The 20,654-nt window shown below is 52.3% G+C and overlaps 2 protein-coding genes across 5 annotated transcripts in view; both read left to right on the top strand.

Moving 5' to 3' along the window:
• The window catches only part of Cfap45 (cilia and flagella associated protein 45), a 36,278-nt gene extending 35,367 nt beyond the window's left edge, over nucleotides 1-911 (top strand). For all 4 annotated transcript variants that reach the window (XM_052737682.1, XM_052737678.1, XM_052737679.1 and 1 more), the window contains exons 11-12: nucleotides 123-347; nucleotides 715-911. In XM_052737682.1, coding sequence (XP_052593642.1) covers nucleotides 123-347; nucleotides 715-793 — 304 coding nt within the window. In that variant the 3' untranslated portion in view covers nucleotides 794-911. The remainder of the gene's footprint in view (nucleotides 1-122; nucleotides 348-714) is intronic.
• A 10,180-nt stretch (nucleotides 912-11,091) lies between these two features.
• On the top strand, nucleotides 11,092-18,658 carry Vsig8 (V-set and immunoglobulin domain containing 8). The gene is made up of 6 exons (XM_052736513.1): nucleotides 11,092-11,142; nucleotides 14,631-14,876; nucleotides 15,336-15,867; nucleotides 16,527-16,646; nucleotides 16,919-17,117; nucleotides 17,951-18,658. The coding sequence occupies exons 1-6, from the start codon at nucleotides 11,092-11,094 to the stop codon at nucleotides 18,234-18,236; spliced, it is 1,434 nt and encodes a 477-aa protein (XP_052592473.1). The 3' UTR covers nucleotides 18,237-18,658.
• Nucleotides 18,659-20,654: the final 1,996 nt, after the last annotated feature.

Below are 20,654 nucleotides of genomic sequence, written 5' to 3' on the forward strand. Positions count from 1 at the left end.
GAAAGCACACAGTAGGCGCTTTTAGTCTGATCTCTGAGGTCTGGAGGTTGGATGGCTGTGGACCACTGAAGAAGGGTCACCCAAGAGCTCAGCCAATTGCATCCCTTTCGTCCCTTCCCTAGGGCTCAGAGAGAGCAGATCGAGAAGGAGAGGCTGGAGCAGGAGAAAAAGGCGGCGGACCGCCTCCAGCACGCCAATGAGCTCCGGCGGCAGGTGCGTGAGAACCAGCAGAAGCAGGTGCAGAACCGGCTCTCCACCTTCGAAGAGGGCCGGCGCCTCAAGGAGGAAGCCCAGAAGCGCCGTGAACGCATCGAGGACATCAAGAAACAGAAGCTGGACGAGCTGAGGTGCGCCACCCCGGGTTCCTTCCTTTCTCTGCTCCTCTGCTCTTCCTCAAAGAGGTGGCACAGTAGGCTGGAAAAGCCGTGACAGGGGAAGAAGGAACCGTGACGGGAGGTGTTTAGCGGAAGGGCTTCCCGCAGGAGGCTTGCCCCTCTGATGGGTCTCCAGCAGAAGGTTCTGGAACTGGGTCTTGTTGGCTCCTTGGCAGCTCTTGGCAGGTGTTAGGACCTCGACTAGAATATGCTTGGTGGGTAGATGGTAGGGATAGGTTGGGGTACAGGGCCCCAGGTTGTGGAGGCCCAGGGCACGCTTTCTCCTGTCACACCTTTGGTAAGCACCCTACTTACACATGCCCCGTGTTTCTCCCGGCAGAGCAACTGGCCTTCCTGAGAAATACTGCATCGAAGCTGAGCGCAAAGCCAACATCCTGCCAACCACTTCTGTGAACTGAAGCCTCTATGGTCTTGGGGGGGGAGGGCACAGATTCTGCCCCGTCCCTGGGGGCACCCGCAGTTGCTGCTAATCTTGACATTTCATAGTTACAGATTAAAAGTATTCTATTCTTCCAAGGAACAGCTCAGCTTTACTACTGTGAGTGTGGGGATTCTGGTGGGCCATTGAAGGTGGATCCAAATAAACCCCAGGGGACCTGAATGTGGGCTGGCCACTCAGGCTCTGGAACGGGATGGTGCTCAGGTGGGGTCTTCTCTCCTAAACAGTGAGATGCATTTTTTTTTTTGATGGCGTGGGGCGGGGGGTGGGGGGCACCTGGCCTTTTCGTAATCATATGGTCTGTGCATTTTCAGTACATTCTTGTCTCTTTACTGGTCCTGTACCCAGTTCATAGGAATTTGGGGGGGCACTGAGGCCGAGCTAAAGGTATGCTTTTGTTGAGGGCTGGTGAAAAGGCTGCTTGAAGCAGAGCTGGAGAGGGAGAGGCACGAATAGCTGAGACTGGCTTACCCTGGGCTCCTAATTGTGACTCAGACCACATGTATGGAGGGGGCGGGTGTGTGAGCCCGGGGCTCCCTGTTCTGGGCTCAAGCCTCTCCTGCTTAGACCCTTTCAACTCCAGGCAGTCCTGCAGCACAGACATTTGCCCCATTCCCATGGAGGTACACTCAAGACCCAGCTCCTCATCCAAATACAGCTGACCCTCACTCTTGGTCCTGTTATCCTCGGTTCACCTTATTCCACGAGTGGGCTGCCTCTGTGTTTAACTTTCCCTACCTAGTCCCAATCTACTCCTACATCCTCATTCGCTCTGCAGGTGCTTGCTGAATACTTGTTATGCCATGTACCGTCGAGGTCCCCTTTTCTAGAAGCTTCTCGTTTGCGCTTCTGATTCTTCCCTTAGCTTCACCCCATTTCATATACCTTTAGAATGGTCTCAGCATTTTTAGAATGTCCTTGGGTATCAAGCCTTCCATTTTGAACTAGAGTACCACCTTTCAATGATGGAGATAACTCTCCATCCATCTAACATCATTGCTGCAGTGCCTGTCTCCTTCATCCCCAGGGGCTTGCTCCATCCCTCAGATTCAGAGTCTAGTCTTGTCTTCCTCTATGCATGCATCCTGTACCAATGAGGAGAGGATAGAAGCTGGGTGTGTCCTGGGTATTTACAACGCCAGCTTACAAGGGCCTGCGGCAAGAGTCCTCTTTTCATAGGGCCCAAGGAGAGTCACAAGCTGCTTCTTGTGTTTCCTCTTCCTCAGACCCAGGGGCTTCCCCAGTCACCTTCTCCACGGTCCTCAACTGGAAGACTATTGCTTTCACACAACTAGGTGGGAAGCTCCACTGGATGGGGAAAAGACTTCTTTACCTTTCTTTTGCAGCACCCCTGACTCAGTGCCCTCTTACCTAAAGAAGTGTATACATTCCTCCATAAAGGTCTTGGAAGATGAGGTTCCCAGCCCAGGATAGGAGAGAAAGCATTGGCAGTGCCACCAAGGACTCTAGCCTGTTTCTGGCTGGCACACTGACACTACTGATTGTTCAGATGATACCCACTGGGGCCACAGAACAAGCCTCATCTATTTCAGAGGAATTTCTATCTCAAGAAAGCCAGAAACGTTCTTCGTACTTCATATTTGGCTGGTTCTACACCTGCTGACCTTCCCAGAGCTAAAAAGAATGGGCCGCTCTGGAGTGCAAGCCAGAGAGGAAGGAGGTTCCATACCCATTACCAACTGCTGAGTCTACATAGAGAAAAATGAGCCAGGTTCACAGTTGTAAAATAAGCCTGGCATTTGACCAAGCTGCTGCTGGTGAAATGCAGGTCTGTGGGGCTTGCAGAGCCCAAGGCCTCAGAGTGAGACAGACTGGACAGGGTCTAGGCCATGTGGATAAAGATCTGTCTCTAGGAGCTGGAGAGATGGCTCAGAGGTTAAGAGCACTGGCTGCTCTTCCAGAGGTCCTGAGTTCAATTCCCAGCAACCACACGGTGGCTCCCAACCATCTGTAATGAGATCTGGCACTGTCTCCTGATGCAAGCATACATGCAGGCAGAAGCATAAGAAATAAATAAGTAAATCTAAAAAAAAAAAAAAAAAGGTCTGACTCTAGAGAAAGGACTACAGCCAACTAAGAATATGAAGATGGTTTGGGAGAGTATCTAAAACAAAGGATTGCCCCTCCAGTCCCATTAACTTCTTAAAATGTCGGAATTGGCTACATGATGTGGAGGAGAGGTTTGATTTCTTTTCTCAAGATTCATGAGAGACCCTTCACAGCATCCGTAGCCTCCAGCATCAGTCGGTTCATCCCCTGGATCCATGTTGCTATAAGGGGGACAGTTCTGAGAACTGTTGGGGTCTTGGGAGGCTCCATATTGTCATCTTGTATAAATCTTCTACCAACTCTTTGTAACATATCTTGTGGGGTGTTTTTTTAATTGCTGGAGAATGAAGGTGGGGCCTCACATATGCTAGACAAGCATTCTACTATCAAGCTGTGTCTCCGGCCCCTCTCTAGCCCTCTTTTTTTTTTTTTTTTTTTTTTTTTTTGGTTTTTCGAGACAGGGTTTCTCTGTGTAGCTTGGCGCCTTTCCTGAATCTCACTCTGTAGACTAGGTTGGCCTCGAACTCACAGAGATCCTCCTGCCTCTGCCTCCCAAGTGCTGGGATTAAAGGCGTGCACCACCACCGCCCGGCCTCTCTAGCCCTCTTAATGATGATTGGCAGTGGGGCTAGTTCCATAAAAAAGTCACCTGGCTAAAGCAGGGGCTAGTGGGTCCGTCTGTCCGTCTGTGGCAGCGATGGTTAAGCCAGCAGGAAGTTGGGCGCGTACAGTCTACAGGATGGGGGTGAAGTGCAGGGGGGAACTAAAAGGTGTGATTCTGAGGGCTCTAGGGCACACTCGGGCTCAGGAATCAGGGATGTCCAGTCTCAGTCTTGCCTCTAAAAGTTAGCTCTTGACCCTTTGTTGATTTTTTTCTGCTTCAGCTGATCTCATGCTCAGAGGCACAAGTAGGTTTATCCCTGCCCCGCCTCCAGCTACAGATCAGCCTTGAGGTTATCTGGGAGGCTGCAGAGAAGTAAAGTAGTATTGGGGGGATTAGGAGATAAGCAGGAGGTGTACTGGTGTTGTCTTTGTTGATGTAAAGTTGTTTTTTGTTTGTTTGTTTTGAGTGCCCAAATTATTAGTAACTTAGTTGTAGCAGATTTTTTTTTCTTTTTGGAGACAGCCTTTCTCTACATAGCCCTAGCTATTCTGGAACTCCCTACATAGACCAGGATGACTTCTAACTCACAGAGGTTCACTCGCCTCTTCCTCCTGAGTGCTGGGATTAAAGGCATTTGCCATCACACTAAGCTCAGATTCCTTTATATATTATACTTATATTGTCTTATATAAAGGTATTATTAACTGCCAAGGATTTCTTAACCCATCTTTTGCCTCTGGAATCCTTCAGACCTTGCAATGTCAAACTGAGTTGGTCCAACCTAGGAAACCTAGGGGCTGGGCTCCTAGCTATAACAAGTAGCTGCCTCCCAGGCACATGTGCCCTAGCTCCTGCCTGGGCTCTATGCCCTACCTGCCCACATGAGCCTGGTTGCCTACACCATGCTCTGCGGTGGCTTGGGGGACGGTCTCAGAACCTTGGAACCTGCTCCAGTTGGGTATGACTCAGCTGCCAGGCTCCGGTGGCCTAGCCAGGTAGTCCCTGACTCAGTGGAGTGCTGGGATGTCTTCGGTGCTCCTGAAAGCTTCAGCATCCCCCCTGTGTGACTTGGACCACAGCTGGGCATTAATTGGTCTCAGTAAAAGCACTTTGAATGGGCTGGGATGAAAAGGGCTCTCAGAGTTCAAAGTCCTGCGGCGTTTTGGGGGGTGAGTAAAGGTGGCAGCTGTTTAGGTGACAGAAGAAAGAAGCGCTGAAGTGTCAGACAGGCAGTCTGGGCACACAGGCTCAGAGGCTTAGGGACAGAGAGTTCCTCACTTTCTGTTCTTTCGACCACACCCCTCCTGCTATATTCTTGGGAATCCTGGAAGCCCCGTGGTAAAGGCAACTGCTCGCTAGAGACCTCAGGTCCCTCGCTATGTAAAAGTGACCCGCATCCCCTTCTACATACTGAGACGCAGCCCAGGAAATAAGAAAGGTTACCTGGCCTATCTGACTTTCAAGGGATTTGGCTGTCCTTAAATAGGTCACCCCCCCTTCTCTGCTGTAATGACCACAGCTCCTGCTCTTGCCTCTGCTGACTGGGTTATGCCTCTTGAGGTACAAACTCCTGCCTTCACACCTACATCCCTCTTGGAAAGGACGGCCTCGGTCTCAGTGGCTTTGATGGTGTTGGTGCTGGGGCAGGGGTGGAGCTGAGGCAGTGGCTTTCTCAGACTCCCAGAAAGAGGAGGTTAGGTGGGGAGGGGAGGGCCTGGGAGAAACCAGTTAGTGATTTTTTTTTTTCTCTACATGGCTGCTGGAAAAAAAAATTAGTCTATGTCTGGGCCAATGGGAATGAGCACAAAGTCATGAGAGCCAAGGCTAGAAGAGACCTAGGAGAACTGCCAGTGTTATCGTCTTCTTGGTAAACCCTAGTCAAATGGCTGGGCAGTCTGGCTTGCATTCCCCGAGAGACAGGATGCCCACTGCCTACTTGCTAATGGAACCTGGTCGTCCCAGATCAGGCTCTGCTGCCCAGAAAGCTCAGTTTGTAGTCCACCTGCGTCTTCCCGTGCATCGAATGCACGGCCCCAGCCTCACTCTTCGGGACGACACAAAACAGGCGCAGATTCTCTCTACAAGATCGAAGCCCGCTGTCTCCACTCTGCATAGTGAGCATTATGACGGAAAGGGCCCTTCGTTCTGGGAAGACAGGGCTCTGCAGAGGCTTCCAGGGGAAGTGCTGGAAGGAGGTACCTGGGGGAGGAGAGGAGGCTTCCTCTTCATCCTTGGGCAGGGCTTATGGCTGTCCTGACAGTTAACACTTCCCTCTCCAGCCAGGCCTGGCGGAACTAGAGCAGCCCCACCTTCTCTCACTCAGTCCTTTATCCCAGTTTCCAGGCAACAGGAAACAAACAGGGAGGGCAGAGAGAGGGCCTGCCTGGTCAGGCTTAGTGAGGAAAGCTATGAACCGGATACCAGCTTTCTTCTGATGCCTCTCTCCACCTCCTACCTCTCTGGGCAGTTGTTCAGTGCAGGACAGGCCTGGGACCACCCTGGGGGTTGAGGGGGACCATAGCTTCCCTTTGAAGATATGTGTTCGGAAAATCCAAGCATTGAAGCAAAAGAAAATTTTATTCCTACAAGTCCAAAAGCCAAAGTCCCACTGGACACATAGGGATTAATTCATCACAAAATCTGTCTTCACGCACAGGGACACAGGGTCCAGGCCAATCAATCTGAGTTGTAGGATCTATCCTGAGGACCTGGCTATGATCCCAGCGAAGTCCTCTTAGGATTTGAGTAGAAGGATCCAAGAGGGTTAGTTCTCAAGGATCTTATCTCCTCTGTCGAAGAATAATCATCAGCTGTCACTCCTGGCTTCATTCTTCTGAATTGTGTCTGGCAGGACCCTGGCTTACTTCCCAAGCACTGAGACATAACTCTGGTCACCTCTGGGGTCCTCTAGTTCTCTCTGTGGGCACACCATCAATAACCTTTTGGATCTCTGTTTAAACACCATTTCCAGCAAGCAGGACCTTGGTGGAATATTATTAGCACAGCTTATCACACCGTGGGCTAAGTGTCCCTCAGCTTGTCCGTGTCTCTCAGTGGGGATGCTGTGGGAGAGGCGCTGCGTCTCCTTCGCTTTTTCTCCACATTCTGCATGAGGTCCAGCAGCCAGGGAAGTGCTGCTGGAGGTCCGAGGGATGGAGATGTAGCCGAAGACACTTTTATCTTCAGGCTTCTCAGTTCCATCTCAGCTCTGTCAGCAGGGTTCCACAGGCTCTTTACACGGGGCTCCCTCTTGACTTGGTTTGTCCCCCCCCCCCCCCCCCCCCCCCCCCCCCGACAATTTCAGTTGATGACATCCGGTCAACCATCTTGGCTCGTGAGCCTTGCTGAAAGTGGTGGTGAGTCAAGCCACTCCTTCAGAAGACCGTGGGACCCATGCTCAGCCCTAGGATGCGGCTTGATGGGAGAGACTTGGGTAGACCCAGCTTCCCTCTTGCTGAGGGGAGCCAGTGGAAGCACCGAGACTCCAGAGCTGGGGAACGGGCCCAGATCATCTTTGGGTCATGTGTGTTTCAGGCTGTTGCTTGAAGCCCCATCTGTATTGCAGTCTCCAGCCCCACCCCCACACTTTCAAACTTAAGCACTCACATAGACCTCTCTGCTTTTCTCCCACCTGACTCTAACTCTTAGAACTTAGAGTGAGCCCTTCATGCCACCAGCACAATCTCTGAGCCCCTGCCCTCGGCCTCACCTGGTAGTCCTTCACCCTATTACCTTCACTGAAATCTGGTGGGAAGTCAGCAGCTGCTCTAGCCCTTTGGCATCCAGAATCCAGCTTCTCTGCGGCCATCTTGCTTTAAGACCTACAGGATACCGTCTCTCTGTGGTAGTTCCTAACTTCTGCTCCCAAACTCCTCAGAGACCTTCTCTGCTGGGTGACTCTTCCCTAGATGTTCTGGGGTGGGCTCTAGGTCTACATGGAGGCATGGGAGAAGGGGCAGAGGGGCTGCGAGAGAGGGAGGTCTCGAAGCGGGTCAGGGTGTAGTCTCGAGTTAGCGGGGCGTCTTGAGCCTGTACCCAGGGAGCCTGGGGAGGAGCTGGGGCAAGTCATGGAGGAAGAGAAGAGCAAGGGGTTTGTGTGGAATTGCTGAGAAGGTAGCTTTGGAGGATGGGCAGGCTGCCAGTATTCTAAAGGGACCTGGTGTCGGGTTGCACACCCGCCCCGCCCCCCCCCCCCAGAAGCTGGCTCTGGCTTCTCTGAATCCCTGTCTGGCCTCCTCCATTCCTCACTGTCTCTGTTCACTCTTTGCTAGGTCTTCATCTTTTATTTCTGTCCTAGAACAGAAGTGAGTGCTCTCTCCTAGCACAGAAGTCCAAGATTTTCTGAGATCAGCCTGGACCTTTATGGGATTTGAAAAGGAAGTAGAGGGTGAAAACAGTTAGTTTAGGGTGGAGACAGATGGTGAGGGGGAGGCGAGGGAAGAGTTACAGCAGGGTGCCTCTCAGGAGTGGGACCTTCTTCCTTTGCTGAGGGTGAGGCCCAGAGAGGCACAGGACTGCAGGCCAGTCTCAAAAGGTGGAAACACTAGGCTGGATCTATGTCTGGTCCCCTTACCCCACCACCCTGCTCCCAAGCCCCTGTGGCATAGGGCAGGAAGACCTACAGCTTTGTTTATAGGCTCCAGATTGCAAGCAGGTGACAATTAGGCTTCAGTAGGTCAAGGGGGACCAAAGATGATGCTCTATTTTTTTCTTGCTCTGGGAAACCTTCTGTGATCCCCTCAAAAGTATTTTTCTAGAAGCATCTACTAATAGCTCCTTATTCTTTCTCAACTCCTCTACCTCAGCCTCTTTGAAACTCCACAATCCCTTCCCCTGTAAATCTGTCTGATGGGCCTCATCTTTCGGCGACAGAACTCCACTGGTTACTCATAGCTTCCTGCATCTGGAAGCTTCCTTAGGCTGTGAGCAGGTGGTAGAGCAGGACTTCAGAGGTTACATTTGTTGTGGGATCAGGTTGCTTCATCCTCTTTCATATGGGCTCATGCATTTTTGAATCCCTCCCTCAGATATTGGGTATATCAGTATGTACCACTAGTATGTTTCCAGAGTGGAGCCAAACCTGGATTTAACGGGGGGGGGGGGGGGGGGGGGGGGGGAGGCTGGTATCTTTCTATACCATAAATTCTCATTTTTGATTACCTTGAACCCTCTTGATCATACATTTTCACCCATGTCTTAACCACAGCTGCACATTCTTTGGACTTAAATCCCAAACTTAATTCAAACTCGTTTGTAACAAATCTTAAATCAGTTTCAACTCAGCCTTGGATTTACCTCAATCTGTATTCCTAAGCATATCTGCAAATGACACTGAAAGTGAATTCTTTATCATAGCACAAAGCCCAGCCTTGACCCCTAGCTGCACTTCCAGCAGTCATTCTAACCTGAACACTGACCTTAACTTCAATCCAAGCCTCAAACCTGACCCCAACCTCGTCCATAATTTCAAATAACCCTGAATTTAACCCCAGGGGCAGCCATCACGGCACCTTAGCTCAAATCCAGAGCTCAAATGAATGAGCATATACCTCGATTTAGTGGACCCACAGCTCTACCCCTTTCCATTTGGTTTCTCTCTCTTCCTGGTCCTGCCTGCTTTCCCCTCCACTCACCACTGACCTTCCACCCTTCCCTCCGATGGGTAGTAGTCCATCCAGCCTTCTTTTGGACCACTCAGGGCTGAGAATCATGGTGCCTGCCTGTCCCCTACTCAGCCGGTAGCTGCGACTGAACTGAATTTTTGTTTCTCCGGGCTTCTGTTTCCCTACCTGTAGAATGGGGATAATGACCCCTGTTTTCCAGAAGGCTCAGAACAACCCCATAAATCTCAAAATAGATAAGGAAGTAAGGATAGCCACTGTGTAGATCTGGTGGGCCCTCGAGCAACCTGTTATTGTTGGCAGGTTGGGTAAAAGGGTTTGGAACACAGAGCCGCGTGGACTCCTTATGCTTCCTCATTGTTCTGTCTTATTCTTCCAAGGGGGTGGGCCCTGGCAGCACTCCTGAACCCCATAACTCTCCTGAAGACTCTTCCCCCTCTGCCCTTCCTGAGTCCCAGGTCAGCTGTGGAGAGGGCTCTGGGATCCCTTGTGGGAGCCAGGCTGTAGAATGAGGCTTCCCGGTGACTTGCCTCCTGTTGGATGGTGCTGGGATCGAGGGAAGGTTAAGGAACTGTTCTGAACCCATAGATCAGCCAACAGCAGCTGGCCTTCCCCCTTCTGCTGGCTAAGACCCTCCCACCCCAGCTTCTACCTAACCGCCTGGAACTGTGATGGCTTAGTCACCCTGATGACTGTAGTTGCCCAGTGGACAGTCCAGGCTTTGAGGGTCTTGGTTCTTAGGAAATTATGACCCTTGTTAACACTGGGCCTGCATCAAACCTCCAAGGCCTGGCTGAGATCCCAAGAAATCCCCGAAGAAAGCACACAGCCGAGCTCAGCCCTTCTCCTACCTTCATGCCTGCGAGAGATGCACACACTCACATGACCTCTTGCCCTGCCCACCTCAAACATTCCCTCACCCTTTGAAGTCCCTCACTCCCCCCAAATGCCCCGACTCCTCTTTCCTTCTTCTTTGAGCCTTGGTAAACTGATTTAGATTTGTGTGGGAGGTAGGATCTAGACCCATCATAGCACCCCCTGCCCTCTCTGGGGTCCTGGAACTTGGGGATGACCTTTGTGTCAACAAGGATGGAGAAGCGGTAGCAAGGCAAGACCCTGTTCTTACCCACCCCCTTTCTCTCCCTCATCAGCTCAGGAGGCCCCACTCTCTTTGAAGGGAAAGAGAAAAGCTACATTCCAGTATCCCCTGTTACCTGGGCTTTCTCTCCAGGCCTAGGTCTCAACATGGGAGAAGCGCCCCTTCTCTGGTGCACTGTCTTTAATATCTGACCTGGAGGATCCCCCCACCCCCCGACACCCCGAAAGCAAGAGGTGCTTGAAAGGGTTAGGACTTGGAAATCTGGGTCTGAAATGGGGGAGCATGTCAGGCTCTGGGGTGTCTTTGGTCAGTGTTAATTCTCCAAATCCTGGCCATCCTTCCTCCCCAAATCTGGCTTCTCCTTCCTCTTTCCCCCAGGGAAGTAGGCAACAAATGAGTGGTGAGTGGAGCTCCGTGGACGCTGTAAAATGGGGCAACTGTTGTCACCCCGAGGACTTGGTCAGGAGGAAATGGAGGTTTAACAGGTGCCTAATTACAAGTCCCGCTGGTCGCTGTGCACTACTCTTGGGACAGGGAAGAGCTTGGGTGAGGGCTGGGTAATGCCTGGGTAGGCCACCCTGTCACCCTGCTAATTAGGGCTACTTGGGCTCCTCCCCAAGGCGGGGACCAGGCCCCCTCCCTCCTGTAGAAATAACTCCGGCTGCTCCTTAGCCTGGCACTCATTGCACCTTCCTGCCACCCCGGGCAGTGTCTGGGCCCTCCGCTCCCCCTCCCTCCACCTGCCCCATCCACCCACCACCACCAGCCCACTGGAGCCCAGCTCAGGCGGAGGAAAGATCAAGCCTGGAGACATGGGAGTTCGAGGAGCATTCCATCTACTACTCGTGTGCCTGAGCCCAGGTATGGGGCTGGGCAGAGGCGAGGATGCCCAGTATTATGCCAGAAGGTCAAGGGTGAGCAAGGGCTCACAGAAGAGCCTTAAAGATGGTCTAAGAGTCACTGGCAGGGACTGTCTACCTTCACTTTGCTGACACCGATTTGGATACTGCCAAGGGAGCTTCTCCCCAGGACAGCCTGTGCCCGAAGGCTTGGGACAGTGTCTGTGTGCAGAGGCCTCGGAATAGATCTTCATGATCTAATTGACAGTTCGAGTAGCTCATATATGTGTGCAAGGGCCCTTTGTGATGTTTCCATGCTGGGAGATGGAGACAGGGCTTGCTTGGAGATACGGAGTTAGTTGTGGGCATTGCAGGTGGGGTATGAGTCAGGTGAGCAGCAGCTCTGGGTGGGGGCTGAGGAGGAGCCTGGCAATGATCCGTTTCGTTCAGACAGTCGGTGTGTTCTTCTCAGTGGAAGGGTCAGCTCTCCCAAGCCAGAGCACTGGGCAGGAAAGCTGTTTGCCTTGAAAGGGCTCCACATGCTGGGTTGCTTCCATCATAGGCAGTAAGAACCCAGGCCTAGGACCTCTGGTCCATGCCCCATGTGCTGTGGGAGTCCATAGGTGATGCCTCTTCTGGGATGAGGCTGAGAGGATGTGGACAGGATGGATGGTAAACTCCCAGAGCCCCCTTCACCTCTCTAGGGCATGGCTGGAAGGCAGGGTTCACAGGTTTGGATACTATGGCTGTCTGCCTGGGGCCTGGGCAAGTCCTAGCAAGGGACGTTCTATTAAGTATTGCTGAAATTAGCATGGAGCCCCTCCTGGGGTCTAGATGTAGGATGAAGGGTATGAGGAAGGAGACCGAGAAGGGGGACTGTTTCATCCTGTTTCTGTGTATGGGAATGTGCGTGCCTGTGTGTGCACATATGTGTGATGGCTGTATTTCTGGCAAGATGCCTGCTGCACCCTTTCTCTGCCGAGGGCCTCTCGGGCAGTGCCCACTCAGGAAGCCCTGGCTGTGCCAGGAGAGTTGGGGGCATCTCCGTGTGTGCCGTGTGTGTGTGTGAGGGTGTGTGGGCTAGATGCTTCCTGTGCCGATACTTTCTGAGCTGCCTTTTTTTTTTTTTCTTCTCTCTTCCTCTTCCAGTCTGAAATCAGTTTGAAAATTCAGAATAGATTTCTTAGCTGAGAACAGACACTTGGCCGAGGTGACGTTCCCCATACAGGGTGGCCAGCCCTGGTGATTTTATAAGGGACAATCACTAGTTCCTTGGACAGCCCCTTGACTTCCCAGTGTCCCTCTCTCCCCAGGTCTTGCCTAGGACTCTTTCCTATACCGACTTTCTTCCTGGTTCTTCTCTCCGCGCAAGCTGCCTTCTTCTCTTACATTCCCTGGAAATCCTTCCCCAGCGCCACAGCAAGATAAACCAGGGTGATATGCCAGGAACAACTTCCCAAGGGCTGGGAGGAGGTACGAAGAGGCTGCAACCCTAGGGAGGAGGCTGAGAAAGCATCTAAGGAGGCTGAGGAGCTAGGGTGAGGCTCCTTGTCCTGGGACCATTGAAGCAAGACAGTCTAGCGCAGGGTGGAGGCATTCTCTTCCAGCTTATTCCTCCTGCCCAAGTCCCTTTCTCTAAATACTTACCCTCTGTCTGGCTGACATCCGTGGTGTGGGGAAAGGGAATCCTCCCTGTCGTCATCTTTTTCCAGTGGCTCATCTCCAGGGTGGAGCTTCTGCTCTCAGGTGAATTCTGGCTCATCCCTGGCTTGCCTCTAGCCACCTCAGGATCTGGCAGATAGCATCAGGATCCTTATCTGGAATGAGCTGGTATTCTCTTGGCCTAAGGCTGGAGGAGGCATCTCCAGGTCCCGTTAGAGTCCCAGAAGCCAGGCTACCTGTTGGAGGATAACTCAGAGTCTATCGGATGAAATGGGCTAGCCATGGTTCAGAGGGGCAGGTCCGGTGATGCTTGAGATGTTGGGGGAAATGTTGGGGCCCTCACTAGCTTCTCCAGAGCCAGGCTACACGCAGAACTCAGGGCTTCTGCAGATATGTCTGGTCTTGAATGGACGCGCAGGAAGCCACAAAGCGTGCAGTGGGTGTGTCATAGATTAATGTGTACTCTGCCTGTGAATGTGTGTCTGTGTATAGGTCCGATAATCTGTGTGTAAGAAAGTGGGAACTGCATGGGCATATATTCACATTTTGAGGGCTTGAAAGGACATGCCTGTGTCTATTTGTTCAGTACAGTGTATACCTCTGTGTGTGTGTGTGTGTGTGTGTGTGTGAGAGAGAGAGAGAGAGAGAGAGAGAGAGAGAGAGAGAGAGAGAGAGAGAGAGAGAGAGAGAAGAGTGGGCTGGAACCTCAAAGAGCAAGTTTACTCAAAACGGCCATCAGTAGAGAAGCTTGGTGAGGGGCTTTGTAGAGGGAGTGTTGGAGAGACTGTGGAGGTAGGGAGCTGAGTGTCTAGGGTGGAGTCCTGGGCTCACTCCCCCCTTGTTCTTGTCTAGGTCTAACCGGTTGGGGCTAGAGCTCGCCTGAGGCTTCAGGGTAGGGAGGGGGAGGAGCTCCCTCCTAAGCTTCCTGATCCTGGCTCCAAACTCAGGGTTCCTGCTCTGACTCAGTGGCAGGAGGGGCCCCAAAGGGAGCAAGCAAGTGGGAGCAGCTCTGCTGGAACCACACAATCACACAAGGAGGACACACAGCCTACAATGGTACACTTTGCCATACAAGGTTCATTCTACAGATATAAGCTGCCGTAGACAAAGACATGCACATGAATGTGGCCAGGCTCTAGGTTACAGCTGCCCACTGTCAGGCAAAGGTGTATGCTGTCACTTAGAACACTTATATAGTCAGCATACACTATCATACATATCACACACACACACACACACACACACACACACACACACACACACACACACACAGAGATATACCTAGTCTTATGCTTTTCAGGATGGAAAAGGATCCCAGGAGTCACTGTATCCACTCTCCTGCTTCTTGCTGGAGCTCTTCACTTGACCCAGATAAGGCCCAAACCCAGCCCATACAGGTAGCTTTTAAACAGCCTGTTTCTTCCAATGGAACATTTAACAACTTCGGGTGTTTCACGCATACACACACACACACACACACACACACACACACACACACACACACACACAAATTGCCTATGCCATCATGTAAATATATAGGTAGATATACTACATGGTCATGTGCATGAATATCTTTGCAGCTACAAAGGCTCATAAACATATGATGCACATTTGTGCACATATATTCATACATTCAAATGCACAATTGTGTATACACATAAATATAAGAGCTATATGTATGTAAACAGTATTCAAATGCACATCTACAGAAACCTAGAATATATACACAAGTTCACAAGGATGCCCAGAGACTGCCATATGAATAAACAAACAATATTAAGTATTGCTTATGCCAGTACACACACACACACACACACACACACACACACACACACACACACACACACACACAGGGGCAGCCCCTCATTCCTATAGACGCTCCACTGAGTTCTGGCTGACAGGTAGCAGAGTGGTTGAGATTGACTGCTCAAGCACTGTTCACATCTCCTCACCCACTTTACCCTTCCCCAGCACTGCTGTCTGCTGTAAGGATCAACGGGGATGGCCAGGAGGTCATGTACCTGGCGGAAGGTGACAATGTGAGGCTAGGCTGCCCCTACATGCTGGATCCTGAGGACTATGGTCCCAATGGTCTGGACATTGAGTGGATGCAAGTCAACTCAGAACCCTCACATAGGGAAAATGTGGTAAGTGTTTGGCACAGGATCCTCTATCCTCCGTATACTCTGTGATGTCAAACCTGACGGGAAGCCAACATCCTGAGGGAGAAGGAAGAAGGCCAGTGAGGAAACCAAGGCTTTGAACTTCCTCCAAGGTCTCTCCGGGAATGAGACAACAGGGAAAGAGCTGTCCAACTGGGAATCAAGCCAGACAGATTCCACCTCCCTCTACTCCACATCAAGGGAGATTAAGTGTGGCCCCTGCCTTTAGAAGTTCCTAGTCTGACCTTTTATTGGTCTAGAATATCTAATCGCATTAGCTCTTACTTGTTCTATAAGAGAGCAGTGTGCTCGACACCATCCTTCCCATTTTTTCAGCTGAGAAAATTGAGTCTTAGAGAAGATCAGTGAATTACCCACTCAACCCACATGACCCTCCTTGGCTCAGTTTATCTCGACAGCTCTGTCTCCCTCTCTTCTTCACAGTTTCTAACATATCAAGACAAGAGGATTGGCCATGGCAACCTCCCCCATCTGCAGCAGAGGGTCCGCTTTGCAGCCTCAGACCCCAGCCAGTACGATGCCTCCATCAACCTCATGAACCTGCAGGTATCTGACACAGCAACCTATGAGTGTCGGGTAAAGAAGACCACCATGGCCACCAGGAAGGTCATAGTCACTGTCCAAGGTACGACCCGATTCTTCTGGGCTCCCCTTCCCCGGGCTTCAGAGTCAAGGGCGGGTTGGCTCTGTCTTTCGGCTGGGTCTGGGTTTATAATTGCCTGCCTTGTTACAGCACGTCCTGCGGTACCCATGTGCTGGACCGAAGGCCACATGTCCAAGGGCAACGATGTGGTACTGAAGTGCTTTGCCAATGGAGGCTCTCAGCCCCTGTCCTACAAGTGGGCCAAGATCAGTGGGCACAGCCACCCCTACCGAGCCGGTTCCTACCACTCCCAGCACAGCTTCCACTCTGAGCTTTCCTATCAAGAGTCTTTCCACAGCTCCATCAACCAAGGTGAGGGGGCCCAGCTGAGTGAGAGGGAAGATAAGTAGTGGATCGGGAAAGGGGGCCTGCTGGGACTTCCATGGCTTGTCAGTGGTACCAAGTCTATGAGAGGCTGCTCATCTGGGCATGTCCCAGCAGCTGCTATTGAGGGAAGGAGAAAAGGTATGAATGGGATGTCAGTCAAAAGCAGCATGATTAGTTTGGAGAGAACATGGTCCAAGGAAGAGCTGGGCTTAAATCCTGGCTAGGATGCTGGTTGGTAGTAAATCTCAGGCAAGTGGCTTAACACCTCTGTGACAGGTGAAAAGAGGGAATACTTACTAGTAACTACCACTCACTGGCAAGTGAGGATTGGATGCTCCTCCTAGCGTTTAGAGAAGCTGAATAATATAAGGGGGCCAGTGCTCAGACTCAGGATGTATTTCCCTGAGGTCACAGAGAATTAAAGGTGACTCTGTCTTCTTTCTGAGAGAGGGACCCTTCCCTGTCTTTCTGTCTCAGCAAGGGGAGTATTTAGATTTGAGTGGACTTGTGAATGCTTGCATCCACCTTCCTTGTTTTGTTAGAGTGGTATTCCATCCTCCATCCCACAGGGGCTGGGCAGGGTAGGAGCCTCAGAGATCAGGCTTCTCTGTCTCACTGTCCCTCTGACGCTCTTCCAATTTCAGGCATGGGCAATGGGGACCTGGTGTTGAAAGGTGTCAATGCGGATGATGATGGGCTGTATCAGTGCACAGTGGCCAACCATGTGGGCTACAGCGTCTGTGTGGTGGAAGTGAAAGTCTCAGGTAGGTACAGCAGCCCCAGAGTCCCCTGGCTGGGAGGGCTGGAATGCAGGTACCTAGACTTTATCTTGGAGCCTCAGCGGGTTGCCTCTCCACTGCTCTCAGGCTAGGCCTTTGTCTAGAGCAGCTGGAAGCCATCTGCAGATTCGCTTACCCTTTACCTTCTCAAATCTTCCTCGCTGGACTTTCCAGGGCCCTGGGTTCTTTCCCACAAACATTTGCCCTGGCATGTGCCAGACTGTCAGAAGCCTGATTGCCTCCCCGTCTCTCCACAGACTCCCAGCGTGTAGGCATGATCGTCGGCGCGGTGCTGGGCTCTTTGCTCATGCTGGCCTGCCTGGCACTAGGCATCTGGGGGCTCATCTGCTGCTGCTGCGGAGGCGGCGGGGCTGGTGGTGCCCGCGGTGCCTTCGGCTACGGGGTCGGCGGCGGGGTCGGCGGCGGGGCCTGCGGCGACATGGCTAGTGAGATCAGGTAAAACCTGATGCATGCTGCATGCTGCTGCACGGCGGGGGACCGGCGCCCTGTCCTCTTCACCCTTGTCTGCCATCGGCCGGCTGGGAACCCCACCCCAAACCTGCCCTACCATCGCCATGGAGTGCTGGGACTGCAGCATGTCGACCTGCCCACTCGCCGCATGGCTTTTCTGTCTTCCCCCGCTTCCAGTCTTCACCTCTGCTCCCTGCCTTCCCTTTTCTTTCTGTCGTCTATGCATCCCTCGGTCTGTCTGGCCTAGACTGTAAGCTCCTGGAGGGCAGGGACCGTGTGTTTTTACCTTCCCCTTGTATTGCGCCGGCAAGAACCTCAACATGCCTATTTAAGAAGAGGTAACATCGGTAGTGCGAATAACTTATATTAGAAGCAAACTAGAAATAAAAATAGAACAAGAGTAGCAGTGTTAATGATTGCAATGCCTTGGGGACAGAGGGAAAGAAGAGCGAGGGCCAGGAGGCGACGAGAGCTTGCCAGAGCGCAGGGTGAGGGTTAGTCGAGGAAAGGAGGGACACTAAGACTCCCTTTCCAGCCAAACACTAGAAAGGGACCGAGGGCGCCTGACTGAGGCTGCCTGCCATGAGCTGCTGGACAAGCGGGTCTGAAGGATGAGGATGGTGGCATGGGGGCGCTGCAGGGTCGCTGGCCCGGGAATGTACAGAGAGGAGAGTAGGTTGAGAGAGACAGAGAGGTGAGGGGCAGGTGGAAGGGGGCGCGGGAGATGAGAGGTTGCCAAGAGCCCCCAGCTCTGCCCAGGCCGTGCCAACGCCGCGCCGTGGAGGAGCCAGCTCACGCGCCCGCCTGTTGTTTTCCAGAGTGGACGCCGAGCCGCCCGGGTGCAAGGCCAGTGGGCGCGGCAGCCGCGTCACCCATCTCCTGGGGTACCCGACGCAGAACGTCAGCCGCTCCCTGCGCCGCAAGTACGCGCCTCCGCCCTGCGGCGGCTCCGAGGACGTGGCCCTAGTGCCCCGCACAGCCTCCGCAGCCTGCGAAGCGGGCCCTTCCCCCGTCTACGTCAAGGTCAAGAGCGCAGAGCCGGCCGGCTGCACCGACTGCGCCCAGGTCGAGCAGCGGTCGTGCAAGGACGGCCTCTTAGTGTGAGCGCGCGGCACCGGGCTGCGCCCCGGCTGGCAGGCGGTTCGGGGCTCTCCGCCCGCAGCTGGGGACAGGCTCGGGCAGGCGCAGACCTGGCTCTCACCGGCCGCTTGGCGGCAGAGAGTTCAGGGGAACTTCCCTCAGAGATGCCTGGGGGACAGAGCCTTCTGTAGCTCTGAACTAGGAGGGGGGCAGGGGACAGAGGAAGACAGTTCAGATAACCCTCCCTCACCCCTGGTCTCCAGGGAGAGGAAGGGAGGGAAGCAGTCGGTATCCCAGAACCGCAGAGGTACAAGCCAGGTGTCCCCAGCCACGGCAGAGGGCCCCCAGCCCTGGGAAGGTGGGGTTTCAGGACTGGATGGTTCTGTGTGTGAGATCTGAGCTCCGAGGCAACAGTGTTAGCACAATAAAGAAGCTTAAAGACGACACCCAGGTGGCTGTCCGGCGTTCCTCCGAGGGCTGGGCGGGCGTGGGATGGGGAGTCCTGACAAGTTGTTCCTTACTGTCTTGCCTCCTAGCTGAATCCTCTGCTTCCCCTTCCTGTAGGGAAGGCCGCATCTGAAAAGGGTCATCTAGTCCTATTCCTTCGCAGCACACATGGGAAACTGAGGTCCTTCAGAACGGACTTTTCCAAACTTGTGTTTCCCTTTTTATTCTAGAAGAGGGAACGAGTGTGTGTGTGTGTGTGTGTGTGTGTGTGTGTGTGTGTGTGTGTGTGTGTGTGTATGTGTGTGTGTGTGTGTGTGTGTGGTGGTGGTGGTGGTGTTAGAGGTGACCTCTACACGGTCCCTGACCATTCTTAGCATCCTCTTTTCTCCATCCATCTACCTAATCCGAACTTCTTTATTTCTCCCAGATGTATGCCTTCCTTCCCAGCAGCCAGGAAGGGATCTAAACCCATTCAGACTCTGTAACAGAAAGACCTGAGGATATCTAGCTCAAGCTTCTCTTTGATGGGAAGGTTAAGTGTATTAGACACCCACTAAGTTCCAGGTGCTTTCAAATGTTTTATTTTACTTCCTAACTTTAGCTCTGTGAGGCTGTGCATCATTCCTATCATACACAAAAGAAACCGAGATGCAGGGGGATTTATGTATCTCATCCGAGTCAAAGGGGGGGAAAAAGGCAACAATTCAGGATTTGGTCTAGGAGTATTTGATTCCAGGACACCAGGCTGTTCTCTGATAGCTGAATTCCTTCTGTAACATTCCTGATGAGGACTGTCCCAACCCACCCCCTTCTTGCCTACCTTCCGTGCTAGCTCACTGCCTCCCAAAGCTCGAGCCTTTGGTTGGGAAGATCTCATAGGAAGTTACTTCTATTGACTGTATGTACCTTTTATTCTTTGGTCCAAGGATCTACTTGTGGGGAGCCCAGAGCATCCTATTTCGACTCAGGTGCCTCTAGTGGACCACATGGTTGTGTTCCACCCAGGACACCTGTCTGGTGTTAGTGGGTTCAGGGATCTTCACAAGTTCACAGCACTGTAAAGCCAATTAGGTGTGCTTGCTTTCCCCAGGCACCTGCTAGCTGAGAGCCCAGATTCTTCTCTGGTTTCTCTTCTCCTCAGAAGAAACTGGTCATTCCTAATCTTCCTTCTCCTGTCCCAGGGCAACATAAAGTAGGTATGCATAAGGCTTAGAGTATCCTTCTTGGTAGTAAATAACCTGGAAACCCCTAAGATGGCTTGGGATTTGTCAAGGGGTGGCGGCGTTGTCCATTCTGCCTTGGCAGTCTCGGCAAGATAGATGAGAGAGAATGAATTCTGGGACAAAGGGAATCAAAGACTGTTTGCCTAGGGACTGGGAGATGGGCATTGGGGAGTGTATGGAGATGAAGGGGGAAGAGATTTAAGTAGGGAGGGAGTAGAGAACTCCAGAAGCCAGCAACCATTTGGTGGTGTTGATGAGTGCCTTTCAGATGACTTATTCATTCGTAGATAGAGTTAGCTTTTCAGCAGGGCGCTGTGCCCGGCACGCGGCACACTTTTGCCCTGAGGCAGGTGACTGATGAAGATATGAGGTAAAGGTGGTTCCCACTCTGAGGAACTGCCAGCCCAGCCTCCTGCAAGGTGGTGAGGGGCTGAGGCAGCCAAGTGGCTTACTGTTTGTGGTTTAGTGACATCCCACCCCCACCCCCAGGGGAATAGGGGAGTCACGCTTACATTCAGCTTTCGTTTGAGCAGTGGCAATGGTGAGGCTCTGGTGACAATTTCTGTTAGGGTGAGTCTAAGTGTTAAGTTAGGGGACGTTTCTAAGTGTACGGTGGAGGACCCTTACTTTTCCAACAATTGATCGTATTATAAGACCGTCTGGGTCTTTTTCTCTCATTTCTTCTGCTTGTAACCTGTTTGGTGTGTCAAGAGGGAACATGGGGTGATGCATGTTGAATAATGGATTTGGGGGTGAGCTGGACTGGAGTGGG

Source organism: Peromyscus californicus, unplaced genomic scaffold (assembly GCF_007827085.1).
Source record: "Peromyscus californicus insignis strain IS unplaced genomic scaffold, ASM782708v3 Scaffold_14__1_contigs__length_90479793_seg_2, whole genome shotgun sequence".
In the NCBI taxonomy this organism is placed as follows: Eukaryota; Metazoa; Chordata; class Mammalia; order Rodentia; family Cricetidae; genus Peromyscus; species Peromyscus californicus.